Source organism: Lasiodiplodia theobromae (genome assembly GCF_012971845.1).
Source record: "Lasiodiplodia theobromae strain AM2As chromosome Unknown scaffold_11, whole genome shotgun sequence".
Classification (NCBI taxonomy): Eukaryota; Fungi; Ascomycota; class Dothideomycetes; order Botryosphaeriales; family Botryosphaeriaceae; genus Lasiodiplodia; species Lasiodiplodia theobromae.
Window position 1 is genome coordinate 912,878 of NW_023336311.1, and position 26,275 is coordinate 939,152.

General features: G+C 57.7%; 10 protein-coding genes across 10 annotated transcripts; 4 read left to right on the plus strand and 6 right to left on the minus strand.

Moving 5' to 3' along the window:
- Positions 1 to 2,332: 2,332 nt before the first annotated feature.
- Positions 2,333 to 3,297, minus strand: LTHEOB_4411 (GNAT family protein; the record flags this gene model as incomplete). Its single annotated transcript, XM_035513443.1, has 5 exons — positions 2,333 to 2,383; positions 2,430 to 2,776; positions 2,826 to 2,967; positions 3,020 to 3,223; positions 3,271 to 3,297. The coding sequence occupies 5 exons, from the start codon at positions 3,295 to 3,297 to the stop codon at positions 2,333 to 2,335; spliced, it is 771 nt and encodes a 256-aa protein (XP_035375115.1).
- Positions 3,298 to 3,802: 505 nt separating this feature from the next.
- On the plus strand, positions 3,803 to 5,777 carry LTHEOB_4412 (DNA damage-inducible protein 1; the record flags this gene model as incomplete). The annotated part of the gene is made up of 3 exons (XM_035513444.1): positions 3,803 to 4,467; positions 4,589 to 4,644; positions 5,044 to 5,777. The coding sequence occupies 3 exons, from the start codon at positions 3,803 to 3,805 to the stop codon at positions 5,775 to 5,777; spliced, it is 1,455 nt and encodes a 484-aa protein (XP_035375116.1).
- A 550-nt stretch (positions 5,778 to 6,327) lies between these two features.
- LTHEOB_4413 (Methyltransferase) lies at positions 6,328 to 7,974 on the minus strand (the record flags this gene model as incomplete). Its single annotated transcript, XM_035513445.1, has 1 exon — positions 6,328 to 7,974. The coding sequence occupies one exon, from the start codon at positions 7,972 to 7,974 to the stop codon at positions 6,328 to 6,330; it is 1,647 nt and encodes a 548-aa protein (XP_035375117.1).
- A 580-nt stretch (positions 7,975 to 8,554) lies between these two features.
- Positions 8,555 to 11,117, plus strand: LTHEOB_4414 (Glycoside hydrolase family 95; the record flags this gene model as incomplete). Its single annotated transcript, XM_035513446.1, has 5 exons — positions 8,555 to 8,684; positions 8,732 to 8,814; positions 8,861 to 8,945; positions 8,993 to 10,066; positions 10,129 to 11,117. 5 exons carry the CDS (start codon positions 8,555 to 8,557, stop codon positions 11,115 to 11,117), a joined length of 2,361 nt encoding a protein of 786 aa, XP_035375118.1.
- Positions 11,118 to 11,309: 192 nt separating this feature from the next.
- LTHEOB_4415 (Cas1 domain-containing hypothetical protein) lies at positions 11,310 to 12,546 on the minus strand (the record flags this gene model as incomplete). The annotated part of the gene is made up of 3 exons (XM_035513447.1): positions 11,310 to 11,948; positions 12,028 to 12,380; positions 12,429 to 12,546. 3 exons carry the CDS (start codon positions 12,544 to 12,546, stop codon positions 11,310 to 11,312), a joined length of 1,110 nt encoding a protein of 369 aa, XP_035375119.1.
- Positions 12,547 to 13,452: 906 nt separating this feature from the next.
- LTHEOB_4416 (GPI-anchor transamidase precursor) lies at positions 13,453 to 14,852 on the minus strand (the record flags this gene model as incomplete). The annotated part of the gene is made up of 3 exons (XM_035513448.1): positions 13,453 to 13,506; positions 13,652 to 14,267; positions 14,323 to 14,852. 3 exons carry the CDS (start codon positions 14,850 to 14,852, stop codon positions 13,453 to 13,455), a joined length of 1,200 nt encoding a protein of 399 aa, XP_035375120.1.
- Positions 14,853 to 15,261: 409 nt separating this feature from the next.
- On the minus strand, positions 15,262 to 17,511 carry LTHEOB_4417 (GPI-anchor transamidase precursor protein; the record flags this gene model as incomplete). Its single annotated transcript, XM_035513449.1, has 2 exons — positions 15,262 to 17,221; positions 17,417 to 17,511. The coding sequence occupies 2 exons, from the start codon at positions 17,509 to 17,511 to the stop codon at positions 15,262 to 15,264; spliced, it is 2,055 nt and encodes a 684-aa protein (XP_035375121.1).
- Positions 17,512 to 18,726: 1,215 nt separating this feature from the next.
- On the plus strand, positions 18,727 to 19,601 carry LTHEOB_4418 (Serine threonine protein phosphatase; the record flags this gene model as incomplete). The annotated part of the gene is made up of 3 exons (XM_035513450.1): positions 18,727 to 18,872; positions 18,922 to 19,370; positions 19,597 to 19,601. The coding sequence occupies 3 exons, from the start codon at positions 18,727 to 18,729 to the stop codon at positions 19,599 to 19,601; spliced, it is 600 nt and encodes a 199-aa protein (XP_035375122.1).
- A 341-nt stretch (positions 19,602 to 19,942) lies between these two features.
- LTHEOB_4419 (Class ii aldolase adducin domain protein) lies at positions 19,943 to 20,932 on the minus strand (the record flags this gene model as incomplete). Its single annotated transcript, XM_035513451.1, has 3 exons — positions 19,943 to 20,147; positions 20,196 to 20,629; positions 20,693 to 20,932. 3 exons carry the CDS (start codon positions 20,930 to 20,932, stop codon positions 19,943 to 19,945), a joined length of 879 nt encoding a protein of 292 aa, XP_035375123.1.
- Positions 20,933 to 23,055: 2,123 nt separating this feature from the next.
- Positions 23,056 to 26,094, plus strand: LTHEOB_4420 (Homeobox and c2h2 transcription factor; the record flags this gene model as incomplete). The annotated part of the gene is made up of 3 exons (XM_035513453.1): positions 23,056 to 23,204; positions 23,662 to 25,098; positions 25,152 to 26,094. 3 exons carry the CDS (start codon positions 23,056 to 23,058, stop codon positions 26,092 to 26,094), a joined length of 2,529 nt encoding a protein of 842 aa, XP_035375124.1.
- Between the last annotated feature and the right edge of the window lie 181 nt (positions 26,095 to 26,275).

Here is a 26,275-nt window from a genome sequence, read left to right on the forward strand (position 1 = left end):
TTGCCGCACGTACCTTAATTCCTCCTCCCCACCGATGCCCGCACCAATTCGCCGTTTTATCCGCATGCAAGCCATCTACGCCTAGATCGAGCTCTGACGTGCTTGTCACTCCATACTCGAGGGGGAAGAATAAGAGCTCACTATCAATCTCTAAACAACAGAATCCCGATCAGAGCATAAAATTAAGCGAACTGGCCTCGCGCTCCTTTCGCTCTTGCTTCTCTCCATACTTTGATCAGCTTTGATGAGATGCTGAGCCCATCTGCTAAGCACGACACTTTTGTCAAGGTCGACGCTCATTGAGCTGAGGAGAGATGTGTTTCACAGTAGACCACGTGTGATGCAGCCTGCTTGTTCTTCCCAATCCCAAATGCTCTCCTGGAGACTGGAAAAAATACCGCTTGAAAACAATTGAAGCGACAGGGGGCCATGTCGCACGAAAGAATGTTCACCCCATGCTAGTAGCCGCAAGGTCCTCCGTCCTCCCGTAGCGCCATGCCTTTCCGCCTTGGAATGTCGATCTCTGGGACTGGACTTCCAGCCAGTGTTGAAGTGAGAATCGACACCCTTGACATTCTACGGCGTCAAGTGTTTGAGACCTCTGGTGATAGGCAGCCGTGCTGCATGCAAGAAAAAATGTTCTATAGATAGCCTCATAGGGGCCGTTAGGAGGAGCACGATTAAGCGAAGTGCCGACACCATCAGTGTAGGAAGGGAGGGGTGCCGCGTGGCACGACCAGCGTGTAGGGGAATAGCTTAAGCTCATGCAGGCATATGTAGCTTGATGTGGGGCCCCGGTCTCTCTCTCTCTTTTTCCGTCTCTCTCTTCCCTTGCCTACACGAGAACCGGTTTGCCGTTACTACACCCTTCTGATCTGCGCTTAACTACTCCCTGTCTAGCTAGAATATAGTAGAGGGGGCTAGCGGCGGTGGTTTCTCGGGATAAGGGATTAGGGGCGTGGTCAAGGTAGTGGCCCAGGCTAACTGTGTTAAGGAGGTGAGAAGAGGAATGCCCAGCTGTTACGCAGAACGATTGAGAGGGAGGAAAAGTTAGGCAAGCATAGCATGCCGCTTGGGACGATGAAATCTAGATGATTGGATTCTTCCTGTCACCTGAGACCGACCCGCTCATTCGCTTATTACGTCTGTTCTCGGAAGGGTGCTTGGTTCCAGGCTGCAGCCAATAGTTCGTGATCTTCATAACCCTGGTGCACCTTGCAGCAAGGATCCTCAATGCTGCACGTAGCAAGGCTCCGGATGGGAGCCTCTTCTTTATCAAATTGGTATTCCAACGGGTAGCTGAAGCGTCTGTGAACAAGAGCTTCAATATCCTCAAGATTGCTGCAGCTTACTCTCCACTATGATGAGGAAACGAGGCAAAGTGGATAGCAGGACTTCTCCACAATTTTGGCTTCATACCTAGCCAAACCGGGCTGTCTAGCGACTTAGGTAAGCGCCTGGAATAAGAAAAGGCACTGCTGTACAAGGGATAGTCCATTGCCGTTGAGTGACCCTGGTCTTCCTTCTTGGATGCCTGCCGACCGTTCCAAGGTACGTACGTACCTCAGCTTTCATTCCAATCTTTCCGCCGGGCCCATGGATGCTGTGTCGCCCGCCGAAAACTCGGAGAACTGCTCCTGCACGGAGTCCCTACCCTTCCATCACTGGTTCGCTTCTTCTGGTAAACAGCTATGGACGATCAAAACGAGCGCTGCGCAGATATGCTAGCTAGATTGAACGTGCGGGCTGAACATTAATCTCCGCCGGTGGAGATATTGACTTCGCACCCAAGAACGCCACAGCGATCCGTGACGCGGTTTCAGTGAGGAAGCAATCTGGAAGCACATCAAACGCGGCTGTGGCGATGGGCCAGCCCTCCTCAGTGGCGGCACTAGTCAATTCATCAATGCAGCGGATGGCACCATGCTGTTCTCGATGCCATGGGAGGTCTGTTCATCGTATTTTTGCTTTTTCCACCTTGACGCAAACTACTGCAGCCCTGACGCAGCCCTGGTGCGGCCGTGGCGCTGGTCGACCAAATGATCGACGTGCATGGATGGATGAGAACAAGGGAACAGAAGCTAGGAAATGAGGACGACGGCGTTGCAACAGCCACCGACTCGATCTGCTGACGCCGACATTGTTCGTCTCCAGCCGTATCAGAGGTGGACTGGAGCAATGGTGGGCCCGGCGCTGGTGCTGCATCTATCAGCATTCTGTCCCATCACAACGCCTGGCACTGATTTGTATCGCATGGTCTTGATTCGTTAATACCTTACTCGGTGGCGGGCTTGTTGGCTAACGCGTGTTCCGTCATGCCTGCTCGTAGACTCTACTCGCCGACCTTATTCGGGCCGTTGGGGGTTTCCGGAAAGTCCAAGACCTGCGTGGTTTAGCAGCTTGCCGGCGGAAGGGCTGAAATGCCTTACCATGTTGACCCAGCCTCCACCGCCGTACTGCACCTCGCTGGGTCCGCGGTTCACGAAGCCCACCGACTCGTAGAAGGAGACCAGCCTCTCGTACGTCAGAATCGAGATGCGGTCGGCAATGCCGCTGTTCTGCATGCGCTGGATGTAGGCCTTGAGCAGCGTCTTGCCGAGACCGCGGCCCTGGACCTCAGGCTCGACGGCGAGCGAGTGGATGGCGATGGTGCGGCCGTCTTCCTGGTGGCCAACCGTGGCGTTGGAGGGGTAGGGCTGGTCGCGCCAGTCAGGCGGCACATTCATGTCGTCGTCCGAGATGAACTCGTTGCGCGTCTTGGTGGCGGAGACCATGGCTGCAAGGATTTAGCATTGCGAGGTCCGGCATGGGTTGAGCACACGTACCCAGCAGGAACTCCTTGCGGGCCGGGGCGCCGCTCTCGACAATGTGCTCGGTGCTCTGGGTGGCAACATGGCCCGGGGCGCTCTCCGAGGTGGTGAACAGGCCGAGGCAGAGCTCGCCGCAGATGGTGAGGCGGTAGATGAACTGCAGGCGGTGTTGGCACGTGACCGAGATGCAGGCACGCTGGGGACCGTACCTTCTCTCTGCTGCCGCGCTGGCCCTCGGGGAAGGCGGCGTTCTCAAGCTTGACGCAGTCGTCGGTGTACGAGGGATTGAGCGTCTGCACGAGCGGGTGCAGCTCGTCGCGCTGGCGGCCCTTCTGCATGTCGTGCATCAGCTTGTCGCCCGGGTCGTCCTGGGCCGGGCTCTTGGTCAGCGGCGGCAGGCCGGCGAGCGTCATCTGCGGAGCGTCAGCGCGGCGCGGCGGGGCTGGGGGCCTGGGCGCACCTTCTCGGACTCGAGGTCGCGGGGCATGCTGGGGCGTGGCTTGGTGGTGTGCTGCGCTGTGCTGCAGTGCTGGATGTTGGCGTGGTTGCGCAGCATCACCAAGCCCTACGGTCCACAATAAACGGCCATGCCAGCCTGCCAAGGCATGGACGTCACTTGGGCAAGCTTCACGCCTGGTGGCCGCCGTTTGTGCCTGAGCTTGGGGCGGCCGCGGGCAGCGTTATGTCATCCGGTGCCCCGCCATTCGCCTCTAGCCCGCCGAGCTACGACGCAACAGCAGGCAGACCGCAGCAACACGTAACAGACGCGCGCATCCTCCTCCCGCATCACGGCCTCGTCCTGCAGCGCCGCCTCACCGCCTGCCAGCTCTTTATCACCTCGCCCGACACACGCGCGCCCAATCGCCCTCGCCGCCGAAACACTCCCTCGAGAGCTCCAGCGCCCCCCACCGCCCGCTGCTACGTTGCCTCCAGGTGTGCGACGAAGTGTTCCTCGATCCGTCGTCGCCTGCATACCACGCAAGGAGCGCGAGATGTGCGTCCCCAGCCGGCCCTGCCTGTGCGACGAGCTAACCAGCAACAGGCCGCGTATAACCATATCCATCAACGCGCCCGACGAGCCCGCCGACCAGGAGCTGCTGAACCTCGACCTGCCGCCTGGTCTGACCCTGGCCGACCTCAAGGGCTTCGTGCAAGTCGAGGCAAATTTCCCCGTCAACTCGCAGTACTTCTTCTACAATGGCCAGCCGCTCGCCGGCGACTCCATGACGCTGGAGCAGGCCGGCATCAAGGATGACGACATGCTGGTGGTCATGATCCGGCGGCAGGGCCAGCGCCAGCAGCCCGCCGCCCAGCGCCCGGCCCAGCAGCAACCGCCCCGGCCGCGCCGCTCCCCGCAGGACGACGAGATCGAGACCACCCGGCTACGCATCCTCGGCGACCACAATGCCTTGCGCTCCCTCCAAGACTCGCGCCCCGAGCTGGCCGCGGCCGTGAATGACCCGAATCGCTGGCGGGAGGAGTGGATCAACATGAAGCGCCTGCAGGAGGAGCAGCAGCGCGAGCACCAGCGCCAGCTGGACCTGCTGAATGCCGACCCCTTCAACGTCGAGGCCCAGGCGAAGATTGAAGAGATGATCCGGCAGGAGCGCGTCATCGAGAACCTGCAGCATGCGTACGAGCACAATCCCGAAGGCAAGTGCTTTCTTCCTTTGTCTGCCCCCCCAGTAACCACCTCATTTCCCCCGCTGCGCCGGATCCACTTCCCGGACGTTGTTGTGCTGCGTGATCACGGCCGTTTGTTTGACTTGCACACCCAGTCGCGGCATTCTGTGCTGTGGCGAAGAACTTGTCTGGAGCGGGTTCTTTGTGAGCTGTAGGTTACAGCTCCAATTATAGCGCTGGATGCGCAGGGGCTGTGTCATCACGAAGGGCAGCACTTCTCCCTCGCGCAACGCATGGTATGAGCTTGACAAATCGGATGACACTCTAGCCACAAGCACCCCGGGTCGACAAGGGCAGGACGACTATTTGGGTTGGCCGAATCTGTAGAGGTGCAGACACCCCAGAATCGCTCTGTCTGTGAACCAACACTCGGGGACTCGCAAGGTTCATTCACCCAAGACACGAATTTACCATGACCTCTGCCTTTCAGGAATGCTTTCCTCCACGATTACATCACCTTCGTTTCAGTTGGTCCATCTGCTCGGGACTTGGCTTATTTAAAGAGCGGCGACGTTGCGGAGAAGTTGAAGCTAACATCTTAGCCTTACAGTCTTTGGGCGCGTTACGATGCTCTACATCAACTGCGAAGTCAACGGACATCCTGTCAAGGCCTTTGTCGACTCGGGCGCACAAGCAACCATCATGTCACCATCTTGCGCCGAAGCGTGCGGCATCAAACGACTCATCGACAATCGTTACGCGGGCATGGCTGTCGGCGTCGGCACGGCAAAGATCCTCGGACGCGTGCATCACGCGGAAATCAGCATCGGCGGGGCCATCATGCCTTGCGCATTTACTGTCATGGAGGGGAAGTCGGTTGATTTACTCTTTGGCTTGGACATGTTGAAGCGCTACAAGGCCAAGATCGACTTGGAAAAGAACTGCTTGTGCTTCGAAGGCATCGAAGTTCCTTTCCTACCAGAATCCGAGATACCCAAGTCTTTCGAGGAAGCTCAGCTAGACGAACCAACCGTCTCTGGCCCGAACGGTACAGAGGTTGGCACAAGGTCGGGCGCTGTACGCCCTGCAGGATCTGCTGCGGCCTCGTCGTCGGCATCTGCCGGCCAGTCAAGCTCCAGCGCCCAGGCGCAAGGCTCCAGATCTCAAGCTCAAGGGCGCACTCTGGGGGCTTCTGAGCAGAGGAATACTTCAGCTGCTCCCTTCCCAGCCGCCGATATTGACCAGCTCGTCAGCTTGGGTTTCTCGAGGCAGCAAGCCATCAACGCACTGCAAGCGTGTGGCGGAAACGTGGAATATGCCGCCAGCCTGCTCTTCCAGGGATAGGCGGAGAGAAAGCATACTTTAGGAGTCAGCTTCAAGAAGAAGCACAAGGTCGACTAGCGATAACTGGCTTACCAGGACAGGACAACCGGTCGAATAGGGAGATTGATGCATGGTGGGCGGCATAGATCATGGTTCGGCGCTTTGCGGTCACTTTTTCTCTACCCACAACTTCGCTTTCGCATCCAACGCCCCCCTTGACTATTTTCTGCTCACCCTTTCCTCAAATATAAAGCAATAGCAACCCGCTGTTCTCGCATTTCCACACCAATTGCTGCAGATCGCAAGCATGTCAGCCACTGGAGGAACTCTCTCGGCGGGCATTCATGGCTGATGGATGTGGTTGGAAGTATAGCGCCCGAAATTTCGAGTCTCAGATGATTGTTTGCTTTTTATCATCGTGCGTGTGAGGAAGTAGCACGGCACCATGCGCCACTTCGATTATTCCCTAGTTCCACAACCCATGTAAACTTTTGTCCCACCATAGCCGCCATGATCAAGCCCCGATAACGCCACGAAAAATGAAAAAAAATTCCCCGGCTTACTCTGCTAATTACCGCTGCTTGTACAAGCACGGTTTCAGCACTGCCGACTCGTCGATGCCATCCTCATCGGCCTCGATGAACTTGGCCTTGGGCTCTTTCTTCCTGTACGTCTTGCCCGACTCGGCGGCCAGGCGGGCGGCGTTCTCGGCATAGACCTTCTCGTTCGCCTTGACGTTTTTGCCCTTGACGGGGGCGGCGGCCTTGACGAAGCTCATGCGGACAAACATCTTGTTGCGCAGGTCGACGGCGTCGCGTTCGCGCGACGGGTCCGGGGCGTCGAGCACGAAGCCGCGCTTGCGCAGCACCTCGACGAAGGCCGAGACGTCCGTCTCCTGCTTGCCGCTGGCGACGCCGTCGACCTCGACGGCGAGGTCTTCTTCCTCTTCCTGGGCGGCGGCCTCCTTGTCCTTCTTGTCGGCGCCGCTCTTCTTGCGGGCGGCCTCGATCAGCTTCTTCTGGCGCTTGCCGACGCTGTGGTCGACGACCTTCTTCTCGCGAGGGTTGCTGACGCGGCCGAAGCGGGACTTGATCTCGGCGATCCAGAGCTCGCCTTTCCAGTGCAGCACGCGCCACGCCTCGTCGATGAAGTCGAGCCAGTTGGTGCCCATGAGGGCGAGGCAGAAGACGGCGACGTCGATGCTGCCGTCTTCCAGCGGCAGGTTGGCGATGTCGGCCTTGGTGATGAGCGGGCTGGGCGCGGCGAGGTCGAAGCTGTGGACGCGCAGGTTCAGCGACTGCTGGTGCGGCAGCAGTTTCGTGGCCAGCGCTGCATCTCCGCAGCCCAGGTCGGCGATGATGCTGGTACCGCGCGTACGCGGCAGCGGCTTGAGCTGGTGGGCCGCCGCCGCCTCGGCGCGCTTCCGCTCCTCCTCTTCGCTGTCCTCAGCCTCGTCCGGCGGGGCTTCGCCCGGCTTGCGGTATCGGCCGGACGTGTACTCCTTTTCCTTGCGCTTGAGGATCTTGTCGCGCCAGTTCTCACGCACGGCGCCGCGGGTCTGAACGAGCGAGACGAAGGTGTCGACCGGGTTCTCAGGCCAGCCGGAGACCTGCTGCCGGAAGCCAGCGTGGTATTCATTGAAGATTTGCGGGTCCTCCTCGATGAGCTTGAGCGAGTGCTGGGATGGGGTGGTGTAGAGCGTCTGGTTCAGGTGCCGGAAGCGCGCGCCTACTAACTTCTCACGCATCTTGGCTTGGAGAGGGGTGAGCTTCGTGTTTGCCGGCGGGAGCGGCGGCGGGACGGCTGGGATAGCGGGAACGATGGTTTCAGCGGCGGGCTGTTCGACGTCGCGTTGCTGCTGCTTCTTGTCGTGTTGTTTGTCCTTCTGCTTCTTCTCATGCTTGTTGCCCTTCTTCTTTCCCTCGCTCTTCTTGGAGCCGTGCGCCTCCTCGGCCTTCTTATTTTCAGGCTTGCCCTCAGATTCCCGCCTCTGCTTTTTGTTCTTATTGTCGCTCTTGGCAGTAGCAGCAGCAGGAGCCGGCACACCCTCGACTACCTGGGCCCACATGTCGCCTACATTCTCGCCGCTGACTTGCGCACCCTGCTGCTTGCCCTCCTTTCTCTTGCGCTTCTTGGAGCCGTTGGCGCCACCGGCTTTTGGTGTGGGCGCTTCAGCCTTGAGCGGCGCGGAAAGGTTCCAGCCTGGGACCGCAAACATAGTGGGCGGCTGGAAATTGACGACTCCGGGTGCGAAGTCTGTATAGGGGAGAGGGATTCGTCAGTGGATGGAGAGTTGATTCGGATGTGTGCTTGCGCGCGGCCTGGAAATTTTTGGGCGGCCGGGAAGGCGGTGAAGCGGGGTCCAGTGGCAGAGAGGCGCCGAGGAACGACCCGGCGATCCGCTAACCATCAAGTGCCCAGCCGGTTAAGGTGGTCTTTTTTCGCAATCAGCTCTGAATCATGTACCAAATCACGCGCTAAATTGTGCTCATACTACTCGATCTAGTAAGTCGTGAGTAGGCTTGTTCGTCGATACGTATGAAAGTGGACCCGAGCGATCAACACCCTTGTCTTACTGATCTCAAGTAGCGGATCTCATCTCGGTCTCTTCGACCGTTGGTGGAAAAACGGCCTAGGCAAGCAGGCGAAGCGGAGGTTTGAACAGCGGGGTATTGCAGCGCTCCGCGGCTGAATACGGCATGACCCCCGCCAGGAACACGGACTCCAAATGAAGCTATGGCATCATATATCAGGCGAGCATACGGCCAGGTGCAGGGCCATTGGATTCGACCACCAGAATGATCGGACTCTTCGTTGCGAGCTTGACCTGGGGACTGGCCGAGGCGAAAAGCCTGTGGTCGTCGGCGCCTGCGACCTTTCCAGACATCATCAGGCAAGCCTTCCCCGTCGGCAATGGAAAGCTGGGCGGTGAGTCCTCCGGCACTCGTCACTTCGGCTGCTAAGGAAGCCGGCAGCATTGCCCTTCAGCGATCAAGGGGTAGAGAAACTCAGCCTGAACGTCGACTCGCTCTGGTCTGGCGGTCCATTTGAAGCCAGCGTACGCACAACCACTCACCACCGCCGCCTCGCTTACACGGCTGCAGAATTACACGGGCGGTAACCCCACGACGCCGAAATACGAGTACTTGGCTGGCATCCAGGATTGGGTTTGGCAGAACGGGACTGGGAGTGCGTTCTCCAGCTCGGCCCACTGACGCCTGCTGACAACCTTGCAGACGTCTCGGAGCTCTTGGGCAATTTCGACAACTATGGATCTTTCCGCGTGCTGGGCAATTTCAGCGTCGCCATCGACGGCGTCACGTCGTTTTCTGGCGAGTACAACCGCTCCCTCGACCTGGCAGCAGGTGTCCATTCGACTACCTTTCAAGACCAGGACGGCAACCCCTTCACCAGCACCGTCTACTGCAGCTATCCTGATCTCGTTTGTGTCTACGAACTGAGCGCTCGGAATGTATTGCCCTCGGTCACTGTTTCGTTTGAGAATCAGCAAGCGGATGACGGACTAAACAACTTCACCTGCAACGCCGCACGGGTCCAGGTAAATGGCTTGACCCAGGCCGGACCGCCGGAAGGAATGAAATACACGGCTATTGCCCAGCTCATTGGAGCCACCAACTACTCGTGCAGCAATGGCGCCTTGACGGTGGGCTCTGCGAAGAACACGTCTTCGTTGACTTTCATCATCGCCGCCGAGACAAATTACGACCAGAAAGCTGGCAATGCAGAGAGCAGCTTCTCTTTCAAAGGCCCCGATCCGGGACCCAAGGTCGAGGCAGTAATTTCGGCGGCCGCGGACTACTCCAGCAAGCGTCTCCTAGAACGCCATATCGCCGACTACACTGACCTCACTGGCGCTTTCGTTTTGGATCTGCCCGACACAAACATCTCTGCGGGTGTGGAGCTGTCAGAGCTCATTAATCGCTACAATGCCACCGAAGCAGGCCTTGGCGATCCGTATCTCGAGTCACTGCTCTTCGACTACGCCAGACACATGCTGATTTCGTCTGCCAGGCCGGGCGTGTTGCCGGCGAATCTGCAAGGAAAGTGGAGCCAGACGCTAGAGGGCGCGTGGGCCGTCGACTACCACGGAGACATCAACCTGGAGATGAACTACTGGATAGCGGATCAGACGGGGCTTGGCCATCTCCAGGCTGGCCTGTGGGACTACATGCAAGACACGTGGGTTCCGCGTGGGTCTCAGACGGCCGAGCTTCTGTACAACGCGCCGGGATGGGTACTAGACGGCGCATCGAACATCTTTGGACACACAGGAATGAACAGTGACCTCCGTTGGGCAAACTGTCTGCCAACCCCCTGACCCGATGCTCGCCCAGTGCTAACAAGTCCACAGACATGATTTCTGGTGTCTGGATGATGCAGCACGTCTACGATCACTTCGACTACACTGGCAACACGACGTGGTTGTCCACACAAGGATATCCTCTTATTCGCGGCATTGCCGAGTTCTGGCTCTCCCAGCTCCAGCAGGACCAATGGTTCAAGGACGGCACGCTCGTCGTGAATCCGTGCAACAGCCCCGAGCAGCCTCCCACTACATTTGGCTGCACGCATTTCCAACAGCTCATCCACCAGGTCTTGACGTATGTCGAAGTAGCCGGATCACTTGGCGTTGAGACGGATGCAGCGTTCCTCTCCAATGCATCATCCGCTCTCAGCAACCTCGACACCGGCCTGCACATTGACGAGTCGTGGGGCGGCATCAAGGAGTTCAAAGCCCCCACCGAAGTGACTGGCCTGGACATTCCCACCGACACGCACCGCCACCTGTCCCACCTCGTCGGCTGGTACCCGGGCTACAGCCTCGCCTCCATCCTGTCGGGCTACGCCAACTCGACCGTCACGGACGCCGTAGATGCTGCCCTCGCCGCCCGTGGCAACGGCACGGGCCCGGACGCCGACGCCGGCTGGGGCAAGGTGTGGCGCTCCGCGTGCTGGGCGCGCCTCAACAACACCGACCAGGCCGATGCTGCGCTTCGGTACGCCATTGCCAGGAACTTTGCCGGAAATGGGTTCAGCATGTACAGCGCGCACGACACGCCCTTCCAAATCGACGCAAACTTCGGTCTTGCTGGGGCCATGCTGAGCATGCTGGTGGTGGACTTGCCCGTCTTCTCGGGAGAAACGAAGACCGTGGTGCTGGGTCCGGCCATCCCTGCTCGTTGGGGTGGTGGTAGTGTCAAGGGATTGAGGCTGAGGGGCGGAGGCGAAGTTGACTTCAAGTGGAATGCAAATGGCTTAGTTACCGAGGCTTCCTTGGCCGGAAGGACGGAATCCATCGTGGTTGTGAACAAGGATGGAGAAGTGCTGGCTGAAGTCTGATGCCACCGGTAGTACTTCACATTCCTAAAGTCTTTCTAGTAACGAAGGACCTTAGTCCAATACAATATCTACCAAAGACCCTTGAGCTACAACTTCGAATGAATAGCCTTGACAGTTTACAACAAAACCATATTCGGTGCGGATACCCTCCTAGATCTTGTAGCCATTACCTGACAGTTCCATGTTCCCGGTTCAGGCAACCAAGTTGATCTTGACGCGGCGCTGGATCACCTTGACGGCCCTATCCTCCGCCTCGTCTTCAGCTTCATTCTCACGGTCGGCGGCATCGGCAGCGGCCGAGTCGGCTTGACCAGAAGTACTCTGCTCAGATCTTGCCTTCTTCCTATCCTCCTCGTCCTCGTCTTCTTCCTCTTCCTCTTCCTCCTGAGCATCAGCGGCAGCTGAGTCAGCCGCTCCAGCAGCGGACTGGCCAAATGCATTATTAGTACCAGTTGTGGCACCAGCACTAAGCCCGGCAGAACCGGCAGTACCGGCAGTGCCGGCAGTGCCAGCATTGGCAGAACCAGCAGTGCCAGCATTGGCAGAACCAGCAGTGCCAGCATTGGCAGAACCGGCAGTACCAGTGTTGCCGGCAGTGCCAGCAGTACCAGCAGTGCCGGCACCGGCAGCAGGAGTGGCAATGCCGGCAGCACCGCCGGCAGCAGGAGTTGCAGCAGCATTGTTAGCGCCGGCGCCGGACTGCTGGACAGGCACGCATCCTCCAAACGGACCCGCGCGAGCAGGATTCTGACAGCGGACCATACAGACATTCGTCTGTCCAGCAACCGTGCCAGTGCAACTCATACCGGCGGGCATGTCGGCGACGAGAGACTGCAAGCGGCGGCGGATCATCAGCACTGTGTGCCAACGACGACGGGGTGGCAGAGAAGAAGGGTGTGGAGGAACTTACAAAGTCGGTGGCCTCGCCGTCTCTGTTACGGCCCCTTCGGCTGCCGGGGACGTTCTGAGCAACGTTGATCTGTGTCCACTGCGTGCCGGTGCCGGTGGGGTCGATCATGCAGGTGTAGGGGCCGGCACCGTCAGAGTTGACTTGGTGAAGCGTCATTTGGAGCTGGCCACCGGGGCTGACTTGGGGCAGGGTGTTGCCAGAGGCAGCAAGGACCTGCTGAGTACCCGACTCGACGTCGTTGGTACCTGCTCCAATGGTCTCCCCGCAGGTGTCTGCAGCATCGCCTCGGAAACGGGTAGCATCGGCCTGGAAAGGGTTACGCCTGGTGCCATCACGAGGTGTGCTGCCAACAACTGGTGGCTGTTAGTAGTATCAAGGCTGGAGGAGGTGGAAGAACTTACTTCCAATGGCAGATCCATTTCCGCCAGCATCACCCTGAGCACCGATGATGGCGGCGTGGCCGGCCACCAGAGGGCTGGAAGCACAGATGACTGCTACAACAATGGCGGAGAAGTGCATGGTGGTGGTGGGGTCGGGTATTATGGATTAGACAAAGGGCGATGATTAGATTATCCTGCCGGCAGGTATCGCAATTATCAATTAATGAAGAGAGGAGGAGAGCTGAGGAGTGGTGGTTGGCTGAGATCAAGACGAGGCCATCGCCGTATATTTATATCCAATATCCATTGAATGGTAGCACCGAGTCCGGCCGTCTTCAGTTCCGATAGAATCGAGGTGTCAACTAACTTCTGGGCCGACTCCGCGATACGACATGACTGACACTTGTAGAGGGTTTCAACAGGGCTCCTGGCGGCCAATGGAGAGAACCGGACGTTGTGAGCCGAGGAGAATGCATTCAAGACAGCAGACAAAGCTGTCGAAAACAAACCGAGGTAGCGAAAGCTGTGCCCATTGTTGCTGCTTAGTAGAGCTTGGCGCTGTCGGACGAAAGCTTGTGAGACCACGGTGAGGCGTTTGCTCGCCAAAAACACCACACCATCTCCCAATCCGGCACTCCCACACGAAACCCATCCGGTCTCCGCTACGATCCCGCGTGGCTCAGCCACACCCGCTCGACTACGAGCAACTTCTTTGCCCCATATCGTCCGATGCAACGAGAATACGAGCCGCCGGGACGACACCGTACCAGCTCTTGACAAATCATCGCCAATGATCTGTTGTCTTCGCAGCGTAGTGTCGTTGGTTGTTGCAGAATCTCACAGTCACTATACTCACCTGATACCCCCGCCGGAACCTTTCACTCCGAAGTACTGCGCCATAGTTTCTCCCTTGTCTGCAGATCCACCGCCTCCTTCTATTCCCACACGCTTATGCCTGGCGATCTGCAAAAACGGCGCTAGTTTCTGTTTAGCGTAATCATGATCGTCTTTCTATGACTGTCCCATGCGCCGGATACGTCCGCCGCTAAACCTCGTTATTCCCAGCTTGGCCAGCGTCGAGGAAGGGATCCTGGATATTCTGGAACAATTTGGGTTAGAAGCCACTTTCTCAACCACCCGAGCGGCTCCCTTCTGAGGGAACTTCGTACGGCGCGACAGGAGCGAGGAAAAATGAATTGAGGAAAGAGAGCTCAAGACTCGAGCCATGATCCGGCTGCCCAAACACCGGCAATGCCTATTGCCGCAGAGAGTCCAATGATTTGCTTGCCCCATCCGTCGTCTCGCTCAACCTTGGCTGCTCCTTCAAACTTCTTCGCAGTCTTCGGTTGGACTGCTACCTCGTCCTTATCAACGCCTACACTATACGCTGCCGCAGCCTCGGTTTCGTTGGCCTTTTGCTTTGCGGCTTCGATCAACCTGCTCAGATACTCCAGCTCTTCCTCAAGCTTCGTTTCATTGCGCCCTACACCTTCGACCTCGACATTCTGCACATTTCCGAAGAAATCCATGACTAGCCTGTCTCGAGCCGCCTTCTCTCCGCCTTGGAAGAGATCGTACCTGATACCAGGGTGACTGTGAATCTTGGCCTCATCGTAGCTATCGAAAAGGTCACCAAGGGTCAATTTAGACGACGAATCTTTGACCTGCGTCTCAAGAAACTCAAGGTTGTAGTACGTGTAGCGGTCGATAACGGCCACACCCACATCGTTGTCTGCATGATGCGAATACGACGACTGGTCAATCTCCGAGGAACCGGTGGCGATGATGTTAGGCGAGTAGAACTTGCTGTACATGGTATTGGCTTGGCACGTGTCAATCATGAAGAGCATCTCGTGGTAGCTGTGCAAGCGCGCGTTAGCTTCAGCTCATGTCATCTTCCTGCTGCTTTGCTTACCGCTTCTTCTCCCACATCTGCTCAAAGGCATCCGCAAGATCAAATGCACTGATCTCCTCGGCATCCTGGAACTTCAAGAACTCGTTGCCGCCATGGCCTGTCATGTAGACCAAAATATTGCTTCGGTCGTCGGTCAAGAGGCGTTTACTGCGCGGCATGTCCTCGCCAACGCGGTCCGTCATGAGGCGGATGAAGTTCTCCACAGTCACCTCGTATCCGCGGTAGTCCACCTCTATATTATCACCGTACAGATCTAGCGCGCGGTCTGCATTGTTGTACACGGTACCGGGGAAGGCGTTGCGCGGATTGCATGCCATGTCGTCGGGGAGCATGAGGATAATCTGCGAGTCGGGGATGCCGAGACGCTTGACGGTACGGTAGAGCGAAAGCACATTGGCGAGGTGACGGTAGTTGAACCAGAAGCGGGACGTCGAAACCAGGACGGCCCAGTTGGATGTATGCTCCGCCCAGCTGAGCGCAGCCAGGAGGCACAGCCCAGTAAGGAGCTGCGCGGCGCCGAAAGAACGCATGGTGTCGAGATCAGGAGCTTAGCCGGCGGAATGCAGTGCCATGGGGTGTGAGGGCGAAGAAGGATGCGGGCGGTGCTCCTGTCTGAAGCGCAGGCGCGACGCATCCCCGTTGCGTCAGCGCGCCTGCTTAACAATCAACAATCAACGCGTCCACGTGACGCCAAGACATATCTTTCACAAGTTCTGTGCAGTGCATGAGCATTTGTTCCATCTGTTCTTTCTAAGGGTATCGAGCCGTGAGATGCGTGCAGACAAGCTGGAACAAAAAATGGTTGCCGAAACATTTGCGGATGCCTTCATGCAATATGCAGCCAGTCCAAGAATTGACAAAACCCCCGAAACGCCGACGCTCTAATCGCCCACCCTACCCATAATTATACATCAATGCTGAAGTCTTCTACTCTTTCGCTTAAGCATCTTGCTCGTTGATAGTCCAACGTCTCTTCGGCCCTCTCTCCTTCTCCGTACGCGCTCCCGACGGGACAGAGCCCCAGAGCCCATGCTGGCTCATCGATCGGCCGATGTTAGGAGGCAGCGGCGCAATGTCATCTTGAGCCTCCTCCTTCTCTGGAACTACTATCTCCGGCTTGGAACTGGCGGCGTCAGTCGTTCCAAAGTTTAGCAGAAAGTCTGCTGTACCAGCTCCATTATTCGCCACGGGAGCTCCTTCTTCTTTCGGAGCCGGCTTGCTCCACAGTCCAGTTGTCGGACCAAGATTCGGACTGCTGGGCGTATGACGCCCGTGGCCGGGTGTATAGCTCCTTGTGAGAGAGTGGACAGTTGAGCTGCGCCTCATGCTGCCCAATGAACTGCTTGTCCTGCGTCCGGTGTCTCCCATGTTCTCCATAGAGCTTCCAGCATGGCGACGATGGAAATCACTGATTTGGTCAAGCGAGTTGTCCGCCAGAAGCGCAGGTCGAGCAGGATCAGCACCAACGCGCAGATGCTCCGTCGACGCAACGATGACCATTTCGTACTGGTCCGCTAGCGCGTTTTCAAGGCCGGACCTACGACGTTCGTTGAAAGGCGAAGACGTGCGGCTCACTGGTTCCGACGGCGGTTGATCTGAAGGCTGCTTCTTGAGAGCCATGGTCAGCGAAGCCATGCCAACATCAAGAAGGACTGGCTGGTTGGTCAGGGCGCCGATCAAGGCGTTGCAGCCAGCACCATGAGTGACCAAGACCAAAACAAGATCCTCCTCCTCCTCTTCATCTTCGACGGCCTCATCAGGATGACCTGCGGAACCTTGCTTCTTGTACCACGAAACCATCTTGTTCAGACCACGTCGAAACCGCTTGTGCATCGCACTCCACTCCTCGCCATACACGCCTCCATCCCCCCACTCCTGCGGCTCGCGCATACTATCCCACTGATAATCAATTCCAACGCAAGCGTCTCGTGCATGGGCAACATAGCCTCTGGGAATCGGCTCGGCGGGGGATACAGCGTATGAAGGCACGGGCGGCCTGTAGACGCCGGCATCGGCCTTTGATGTGGCCGCGATGGCCATCTCGCGCCTGCGACTGGCTCTGCTGGCAGCGCTTGAAGCGCTTCCTTGACTGCTAGCTCTATCGCGGAGCGGCAATGCCTGAGCCAAGCTGCCCAAGCCTGAAAGCGAGTTGTTGGAGGGGTTGAAGCTACTCGCGGTGCCGGCGCCTCTATCGGAGCCCCAGCCGCCGGGAAAATGCCCTGATCCCTGCGCAGAGTTCGGGCGTGCATCTATGTATTCACCACGGCGGAGAAGATCCGCCTTGGCGCCCGCAACCATCATGGTCGAATTCGGGGGCGGGGTGATGCTGTCAAAATAGTCGGGCGAAAGCCACTCGCCCAGGAACGCGTCAACGCGCAGCGTCGTCTTCTCGAAGCTCCTCTTCTGGAAGGCCTTGCTCAAGACGTTGCGAGTTGGGTTGTCTTCGGGCTCGGGAATGGCCTTGGGGCCCGGAGAGCGGTCGTTGGCGCGACCGTTGAGGGTCGTGGTGTGCAAGGAAGCGCGGCGGCGCGGGGAATTGCTACGGGAGCGCGATGCCGGCGGCGAGCCTTGATACTGCGCGATGCCGGCACTGATTGCAACCGAAGTCTGGATACAGCGGAGAAACGGCGAGCTGTGGATGACAACCCTGTGCTTCCGCTTCCGCCGGCGATCGGGGCTAGGCGAGGCGCGATTGCTGAGGCCAGCGTCCAGACTATTGCTCCGGCTATGCGATGCAGGGGACGGAATGTCGCCGTCTTCGCGGGCTTGTAGCAGGCTGGCTATGCGGGTGCCGAGAGCGCGCGACTGGGTCCAACCGCCATAGGTAAGGGGAGGGTCATAGGGCGTGGGCGAGGTAAGATGCCAGGTCTTGTCGGCGGCATCGAGACGGGCGCCGTGCCTAGGCGGGTTAGCTGGGCGCAGCACGAGAAACGAGATGACCAGACTTGCCTTGCAACGATAACCACGGCAGGAGCGCGAGGCATGGTGGACAGCTGGTGACGGAAGTCGCGGTGGGAATCAGCTTGGCTTCAGCGGGCCGTGCGGTGGCATTGGAGGTTGGCGGGCTCTGGCTCGGACGCGCGGGGGCAGGCACGCAATGGGTTGCGGGTGTGCGGTGAGGAAGAGGGTGATGTTGACCGAGGGGAGAGAAGTGTAGGTGGCCCCCCCGCCTAGAGGTATTTTCTGCATTTTTGCCTAGGAGGCTGTGACGCAAGAGGTTGGCCGTTAAGCTTTCAGGGTCTTGGACCAGCCACCGCGCCCGGCGACACGCTGCGACCGCTGCCGCCGCTGCGTATTATTCCGCGCGTCTATGCTCCGCCTGCGGCAGCCTGCGCGCCTCTAAGAGCTCCGTGTTGCGCTATCTTCGCTGCCATCGCCGCGAGCAATGCCGTCGTGAACTTCTCCACACCCAGCGGCAGGAGCACTCCCTGCCCCCAGCTTGCTGCTGGTCTCCACTCATGCACCCCTCCCTCTACCCTGCTCCGTTGAATGCTCCGTTCCCACTATTCTTGCCGCCATCACAAGCCCATCACCTCGTTTGCCCGTAAGCACGTTGTCAGCTTCTGTCTCATCGATGGCCGGCTGTGCTAAATTGTGATGTGATAAAACATAAGCCCAACTATTTTTTTTTAAACAGAACTTGCATCCTAGTGTAATGCAGCTGCCTCGCATTCATTTCTCCGACACTTTCACGTCCTTTCTCAAAGCTGTTGACAAATATTCCTGCCAAGTTCTGCATCACGTAGAACCCCAGTCGACCAATGTAGACGAATCTTTTCAGCGTTGAAGCCAGCGGATGGTGGAATCCAGTCAATTCGCAAAAGCGAGAGTTGAGAGATGTGTCATCTAGGCAGATCCATTAAACGAGCACTACAGATGAGGGCGAGAACCGAATCCTTCGACTGACGCCCAACCTTGGCGTTGAGCACCGCGGGACGTACTTAGCAAGTCGAGATCGACGGAGCGCGATAGACTGCAAAGACCGTCGAATGCCAATGGTGGGCAAACACACGAATTACTGTCAAAATCTATCCCCGAAGCGCACAGCTGACAAAACTCTACCGGCGAATAATGATGAATGAAAAGGTCGGTTTCGATGGGCACATAAGCATCCAGACATAAGAGGCAAGTAGGCGGGCGCAATATCCGACGACGTTCGGCTACGATTGGCAAGGACCAGGCGGACGAGGCGCTGTCCATGGAGCCGCATGATGGCGCGGGCGTGCGCTGTCGCGGGGCGGGCGATCACGCATCAGCAGCTGCTCGAACAACACATCGTACGCTCACGAATCAGACTCAACCTCGTCGCCTGTGTCTTCGTCCGTCCCCGCTCTGCCGTCACGTCTCACGACCATGCCGCCCGCACTCCTCAACGTGCGCCCTTGACACCCTTAGTCTTCAACCATGGATTCAGACGCCACGCCCAGCTGCGCCATCTGCGGCAGTCCGGCACCCCGCGGCCAGGAATGCCCGTGTGAGGCCGAGCGCCTCGAGCTCGCCGTCAAGCAGGCCGAGTCGCGTGCCATGGATGCTCGTCTGCGCGAGATCAGGTCCGCAGCGCTCCTGCCCGTCCTCTGGAGACTGCTAACTCCACCGCAGAGACTGGGTCATCACCCATGCCCGAGCTCACATTCTCCAATTGTTTGAGCGCCTGAGCTCCGCCCGCCGCGTCGCCCATACCGCCTACCTGTCGTCCTTGCCCTTCTACTCCATCTATGTCCAATACGGCGGCCAGCCGCCGCTGCACCCAACCGCTCTCCATCAGCTGCAGGCCCAGATCGCCGAGGCGCATGCCGAGTTGAAGCGAGGCGTTGATGCCGACTGGCGTGCCTCGGTACTGCGCTATCCCGAAATACTCGATTACTTCTACGGTCTGGTCGACCTGCACCTGCCCAGCGAGAGAGATCCAGCTGTTGCCCGCCCGCCCTTCGCCCAAGCCGGCTACGCCGACCAGGGTTTCGAGGGTGGAAGACGGGACAAGGGCGCAAAGAAGGGCCGCGCCCGACCTGAGGCTCTGTCCGCACCGATGCCGCCTGCCGAATGGCCAGGTACGCGCCGAAAAGAGCAGGGCGGTTACATGGCAGGATTGGGTAGGCAACGGGGCCCTCCAGTAGCGCCTACTCCGCCAATAATGCAGCCGCCACAATACCCTCCTCTACATGAAGATCGCGGCTTCTTCCGGTGATGGAATTGTCAATCACGCTGACTTTCGGACACCTTCTGTGACACCGGCCAGCCATGGAGCAGCATGAGCCGTTACGCTGACACGTAAAGATTGAACGACCGCTATCTCACGATTGACGTTGTATGTATACCTAATTTTGCATGAGACAGAACGACAAGAAAGGCATCGGAGCAAGGGGCTGGAGTTCAGATACGTTTATGTGACATAATCTCGCAGTTGTTCCATAGGACAGGGAGAGTTCTCAATCAGACTCAATTCAGCCCTTCCTCACTCCTCGTCATTTTCGAATTAATAATAGACCTAATTCAAATGACATGGCCTGACTCCCACAACGCCTATTTCCCCGCCAGAAGTAGCGAGCGCAGCCGGTCATTACCTGGGTGGCAATTTGCTGTCCCCCCTCAATTCAAACATGCTCCCCACACAGCGTTGCAATCACTCGAGATAGTCCCCTCCCGTCTCTTTGTGGATCATGTCGAATAGCGGCTTCGCACTGAACCAGCCAGCCTTCGAGCTTCCTACGGTCTTGTACGTGTACGCAGCGTCTTCCTCATTGATCTTGATGGTCTGGCCCCCACGGCCCGCAGCAGCAGCATCGGCCAGGAGCTGCGCCTTGCAGCATTTCTCCAGGCTAACAAACCTAAAGCCAATCAGAATATATCGGATATGGAGCTTGTCTTTCCCTTACCAGAAAACAGCCTCCTCGATGGTCTGGCCCACGGTTAGAAGGCCATGGTTTTGAAGCAGTGCTGCTTTCTTGTTGCCCAGGCATGAGGCAATGTTCTTGCCCTCTTGCTCGGCGAGGACGATGCCATTGAAGGACTCGTAAACGACATGGTCTTGATAGAAGGCGCAGGAATCCTGAGTGATGATGTCCAGCGGCCTGCCAAGGGTACAGAAGCTCCGTCCATAGATGCTGTGGCTGTGAGCAGCAGCGTTGACATCCGGCCGAGCTTGATGGATCGCGCTGTGGATCATGAAGGCTGCCGTGTTGAGGAGCCTGACCGGCCCTCCGTCGATAATCTGGCCTTCCTCATCCACTTGAATGAGATCAGAAGCCTTGATGAGCGAGAAGGCGACTCCAAACGGGTTGACCCAGAAGGTTTTCGGGTCGACTGGGTCCTATAAATAAGAATGCAGGTCAGGAAGCAGTTGTGTGGTGCGGGACTGCCGGAGTATACGCACTCGGACCGTGATATGGCCCGCAACCCCTTCGTCGAAACCGTACTTGCCGAAGATCCTGAAGGCTGCGGCAAGCCTTTCTTTCAGATATTTGCGTTCATCATGTGGATCTTCGAAGGTCGGTGGCTTGGGAATTGAAAGCCCGCCCAGCTTGTTGGCCTTTGCCGCACTCAATCCAGGCTCGTGTGTGGTGACGGCGGGCTTATTTTCAGCGCCGTTGTGGATGGCAGATGGTGGAGACATGGTGGGGTATTTTGAATTTGAAGGCAACAGGCTGAGACAGCAGCGACGTTATATAACTTTGTTGCTGCTCCGAGGAAGGGAGCGCAGGCCAATGACAAGCGGCCAATTAGAGCATCAGGCTGACGATAAGCCGCGGATCTTCGCAGTAAAATGCGGGGAAATGTGGAGGGGCAAAACGAGCAAGCCAGTCCGCACGCAGTGTAATGCCAGGAGCAAAGCGGAGCTGGTTCGTGTAGCTTTACAACACGGTGGAGGGGTTGATGCGCCCGTCCAGATGTAGTCGTCAATACTTGCATCGACCACTCACGTCCGTACTCTTCCGATCCTAGCCGTGCGATCGCCGCTATACTAAGCGCAGCGACAGTCAGGCCAGGCAGTAACGTTTGGACTTCATTCGAACGGCCGATTGGCACTGTCAACGAGAGCTGATCATCGCCTGCGAAACATCATAGTTACTTTCACAGCCGAGGACAAAAAAAGGCTTTTACCGAAACTTTCTCATTACGCCCACGTATACACGCACTGCTTCCGGCAGTTGGATCCTATGCCTGTATGCATTTGCGCAAATGAAAACCCAACATCTACATCCGGATATTGCTTCAGCTGCCCATGTAAGAGGAGTGTGAAGTCTTTGGTGGGACACAGAGTGCTCAACTGGCAACCCGCTTTAGTGTCAATCGAACAAGCAGCAGTGGCCGTTCACTTCCATGATTTTCCGTGTGTAACTTGCAACTGCCTATTAGCTTCATACTGGTTGTTGGGAAACGCGATGAGCACGTGGATGGCGCTGCTTAAAGGTCCTACTGATGCTCGCCAGGCAAGGCTGAACGCCTTGGAGGGTTCATCGATCATTCGTCGCACTAAAAGCCTGGGGACAAAGGGCGGTGTCCCGTTACGGAAGGCCAGCAGCGCGGCTACAGAGGGGTATTGCAGCCGAAGGCTAGCGCGAAGAATGTGTAGCAGACTTTGGAACAGGGGGTAAATACGACCCTCCGGAGATTTTTTTTTACGATATTTGTGAGGAATAATTCGACTTATGTGGGTAGTTGAAGCTATCGTCCGGACGTGGATGTCTAATTGTTAATTTCACATTCACGTCCGGACGATAGCTTCAACTACCCATGACATGAGCAAAAAAAAAAAACAAATCAACGCTGGCCTTTGGCTGGAATATCCTCTGTATTATTACATATACGCGTCCGATACACAGAGTAACGATTTCAGGCTACCCTTTAGCCGCGATACCCCTCTGTATTGGCGTATTGTAGGGTCGTGGCAACCGACCGTACAGTACACAGAGGAAAAGCGGGATGCTCACGTCAGACGCAGAGCTGAAAAGTTGGCTGGCACACAAAACTTGTGACGGTGGAAAGCAGTGTTCCTGTGTTGATTACCTTACTTTTTGTGGTGCTTGATGCGGTGGAGTGGCCAATCCAACTGCCGCCGATACCGCGCGGCGCTGCAAAGCATGCGGCCGGATTGGTAAGCTTATCATGACGCGTGACGAACGCCTTCACTCCCGCCCCGGACATGCAGACACCCACTGCGTTCCCCCGCGATCTGGGGGGCGGCCATGGGTGGGGAAAAGAGGACACACAGGTGCAGAGAGAAGCGCAATCTTGCGGCAGCGGTGGGCCACAAATGTTTCGCTCCTCGCAAGCTTGTTTTGTGACTCATTGCACTCAACATGCGCAGGCAGTTGAAGTCGACGTACGGAAGCGGTTTAGTAGCCTTCCAACCAACATCTGCGTCCAGATTCTTGTTTCCATTAGCCATAGAACCAGCCTACCTATGGTTGGAACAACGGGTCCCAATGATTTAGTATCTTGCGCAGCCCTCAATGGCCAAGCGGCCACGAGTGCACGGGATCTCCGCGGCCGATAACGGGCCGTCTCCTGCAAGTCAGCACCGGGGGTTCACTAAGCGCCTCGAGCGCTGGAATTCAGCCGATTTTTTCCTTTTTCTCCTTGTCTTGCACGCCCTGTAGACTCTCAGCATAGTTTAGCTTACTTGTCAAAATAATCCCTCTTGGGCGCTTTGCTCATCTTTGGTGAAATCATTCGTGTCAAAGGGCGAGCATTTCGTCAACTTCCGCAAACCATCATCAATCTCCTTTGCCCGTCATGGCTTTTGACAATAGGGCGCAGTCCATGGACGACTTGTTCGATTTTGGTGAGGCGGCGATGCCCGATGTTCCCCTCATCCATGACAACGACAATCTGGACCTCCAGCCTCCCGTCGGCGCCTGTCTTTTGCATCCCCACGACGATGGGTAAGTCCACACGCGACATGCTATTTCCCTTGTCTTCTGCGTGCCAAGCTAGAACCCAACATGCTGGGTCTATGGCTGTTTCAAGCTTCCTCCTCCCAGCCTGGACCAGGATCATCGAAGTATTGGATTACTGAAGCCTGAGATGCACCCTGGACGTTTGAGACTTTGAACCGATCCGAGGCATACCCTTTGCATGCTTGATACTACCCACCATTGCATCTTGACCGCCTGCGAAGTGACAGGGGTCTAGATGCAAACCCCCATACGCCGTGCGGAATCGAAGCATCTGCATATGGAGTCCCTGTCACAAACAACATGTCCCCGACCCGAGTCTATTGGATGCTGCAGCTCCGTGCGACTGGTGCGAAGGCTGTTGGGCCCGACTCCTGCGTTTGCCAGATGATGCAGTCACTGTCCCGCCGCTTGCTCTCGTACACTCTTCGCTGACTGTCGATAGCTGTCCTTGCAATGGGAGATCAGCCAGCCAGGTTGACTTGTCCGAGCCGCTGGTCGAAGAGTCGACTGACTTCTTGGCTACCAACGACCTGACCAATGACTGGACTATGAACTTCTCCAACTACATCTCCCGATACCACAAGCCCGAGAACCCTTGCGACTATTGCCGCCTCCGACACCTCGACTGCTTCTTGACTTTCGAAGGCCAGACGGGATGCTCGCCGTGCAACGCGCTGTTCAGGACGTGCAGCTTCGACATTCCGGCACAGCAGCGCAAGCCTCGCAACATGATCGACACGCTACACCAAGTGTCCGAAGACGTGTGCCAGGAGTTCGGTGCCCTCACCAGCACCAAGACCATGGTCGGCATCAAGACGGACGAGGATCGTGCCGCGCGCAAGAGTGGCATCAGGTTCTCGCGTGCCTCGGTCAAGATCCTCACCGACTGGATCGTCAGCCACAGCGACCACCCCTACCCCACCGAAGACGAAAAGGCCGAGCTGCGCCAACGGACTGGCCTGACGGAGAGCCAAGTCAACAACTGGCTGGCCAATGCACGCCGGCGCAAGAAGCACAAGCCGAGGAGGCCCGCATCGCCTAGCCTGCAGTCCAGCAGTGCCATAGACATCGCCCTGGAGAAGTCGTGGTCCGAGAAGAACCCCATGGAAAGATACTTGGATTCTCCCCCTGACAACGAACCTGCGCCGTGGACGGCCATTCAGAACGCCGTGCGGTCGACAACACCACCGCTTGAGGAAGAACGCTCGCGCAGCGGCCACACCAGCCGCCACGCGTCTACTGGCAGCTCTGGCCGCCCGTCCCGCAGGGCGCCGTCGACGGCCAGTCTGGAGATTGCATCCGTCAACTCTGGCTTGTCTAGCCAGGGCGAGTCGCTCGGGTCGGCGTGGTCGTACACGTCGCGCAACTCGCGGACCTCGGGCAACTCGTTTGGCTCCTTCGGATCTTTTGGATCCGTCAATGGGGTTCGCAAGGAGAGACGTCGCCGCCGCCGGCCCGACATCAAGAAGCAAGCGTCGGAGAACGACAAGAAGACGAAGCCGTTCCAGTGCACTTTCTGCACGGATGCGTTCAAGAGCAAGTACGACTGGGCCAGGCACGAGAAGTCGCTTCACCTGAGCTTGGAGAAATGGATCTGCGCTCCGCTGGGCCCGGTCATCACCTGCTCGGCCTCGGGCCAGAAGAAATGCGTCTTCTGCGATGCCATCGACCCGAGCAAGGAGCATCTCGAAACGCACAACTGGTCGGCCTGCGAGGAACGCAGCCCAGAGCAGCGCACTTTCTACAGGAAGGACCACCTGAGGCAGCACATGCGACTGATGCACAACTGCAAGCTGACACCGACCATGGAGAGCTGGAAGAGCGAGACGCAGTATATCAAGAGCCGCTGCGGCTTCTGCCGGACCACTTTCGAGACTTGGTATGTTTGTCCCCAACCAGCCGCGTGCTTGCTTCACTAACACAGAGGCACAGGCAAGATCGAGTGGACCACTTGGCCAAGGAGTTCCGTAATGGGGCTCAGATGAAAGACTGGAAGGGATGCCGTGGCTTCGATCCCCAGGTTGCATTGCTCATCACCAACGCGATGCCGCCCTATCTCATTGCAAACGAGGCAAAGAGCCCCAATCCGTTCTCAGCGTCGCAGCCCGCGTCTCTGGCATGGCACACGACGCTCCACCCGACCATGAGCCCCGCAACTCGGTGGGACCAGGCAGCGGCAGGAGGCTTCTTCCATGCAGATAGGGACGGCCCACCGCCGGCTAGGAACACGACCTCAAACTCGAGTCTCAGCACACCACCGGAGCATGATATGCAAGTTGAGCCGGGCACAATCAACGCGACGTGTTGGGAGATTCTGACGGTGCGGCTGGGCAAGTACGCCAAGCAGCAGCTGTTGCAGGGCGTGTATCCATCCGACGCGATGCTGCAGCGAGAAGCCCGGCGGATTCTATACGACGCGGATGACGGATGGGAGCAGACGGCAGCAGACAACGCCGAGTGGCTGGAGCTATTCAAGAAGGCGCATGGGCTGGTGGGAGTGAGCCAGGACTTTGACGTAGTCGACACGCTCGAGGACCTGGGGATGATGGGAGACATGACAGGCTATCCCTTCACCACCGACGACTGGACGACCAACCCCGTGGCGCCGACATGCTCCGACTCGATGGGCGGGCCGCTGAATCTGTGCCATGCAAACATGATGCTTGGCGGGCCTGCGACGTGCTCGTGGGCGCCGGCCTCGATGACTGCGACGACGGGCATCACGACGGCGACGAGCGAGGGCATATTCGACATGGAAGGCTTGCAGGGGCTGGAGGCGCTGAGCGCGCTGAGTTTTGAGCCCGAGCCGAGCCGCAGGCAGACGTGGAACGGCTTCCCGGGCATTGTTCCAGACGGCGCGAGCAGCGCGCCTTAATGTTTTTTTGTATGCAGTTTTTAGAGGCGTTTGGTGGTAGGGTTAGAGTTCAACGGCGTAATGAAAATGTAATGAATATGAGGTCGCGGGCGTCAGTGCGTGGTGGTTGCGGCGGTCCCTGTGGATCAGGCGGGGCAGCTCAAATAACAGAGCCCTAAGTGGCTGCCGGACCCTGACGTCG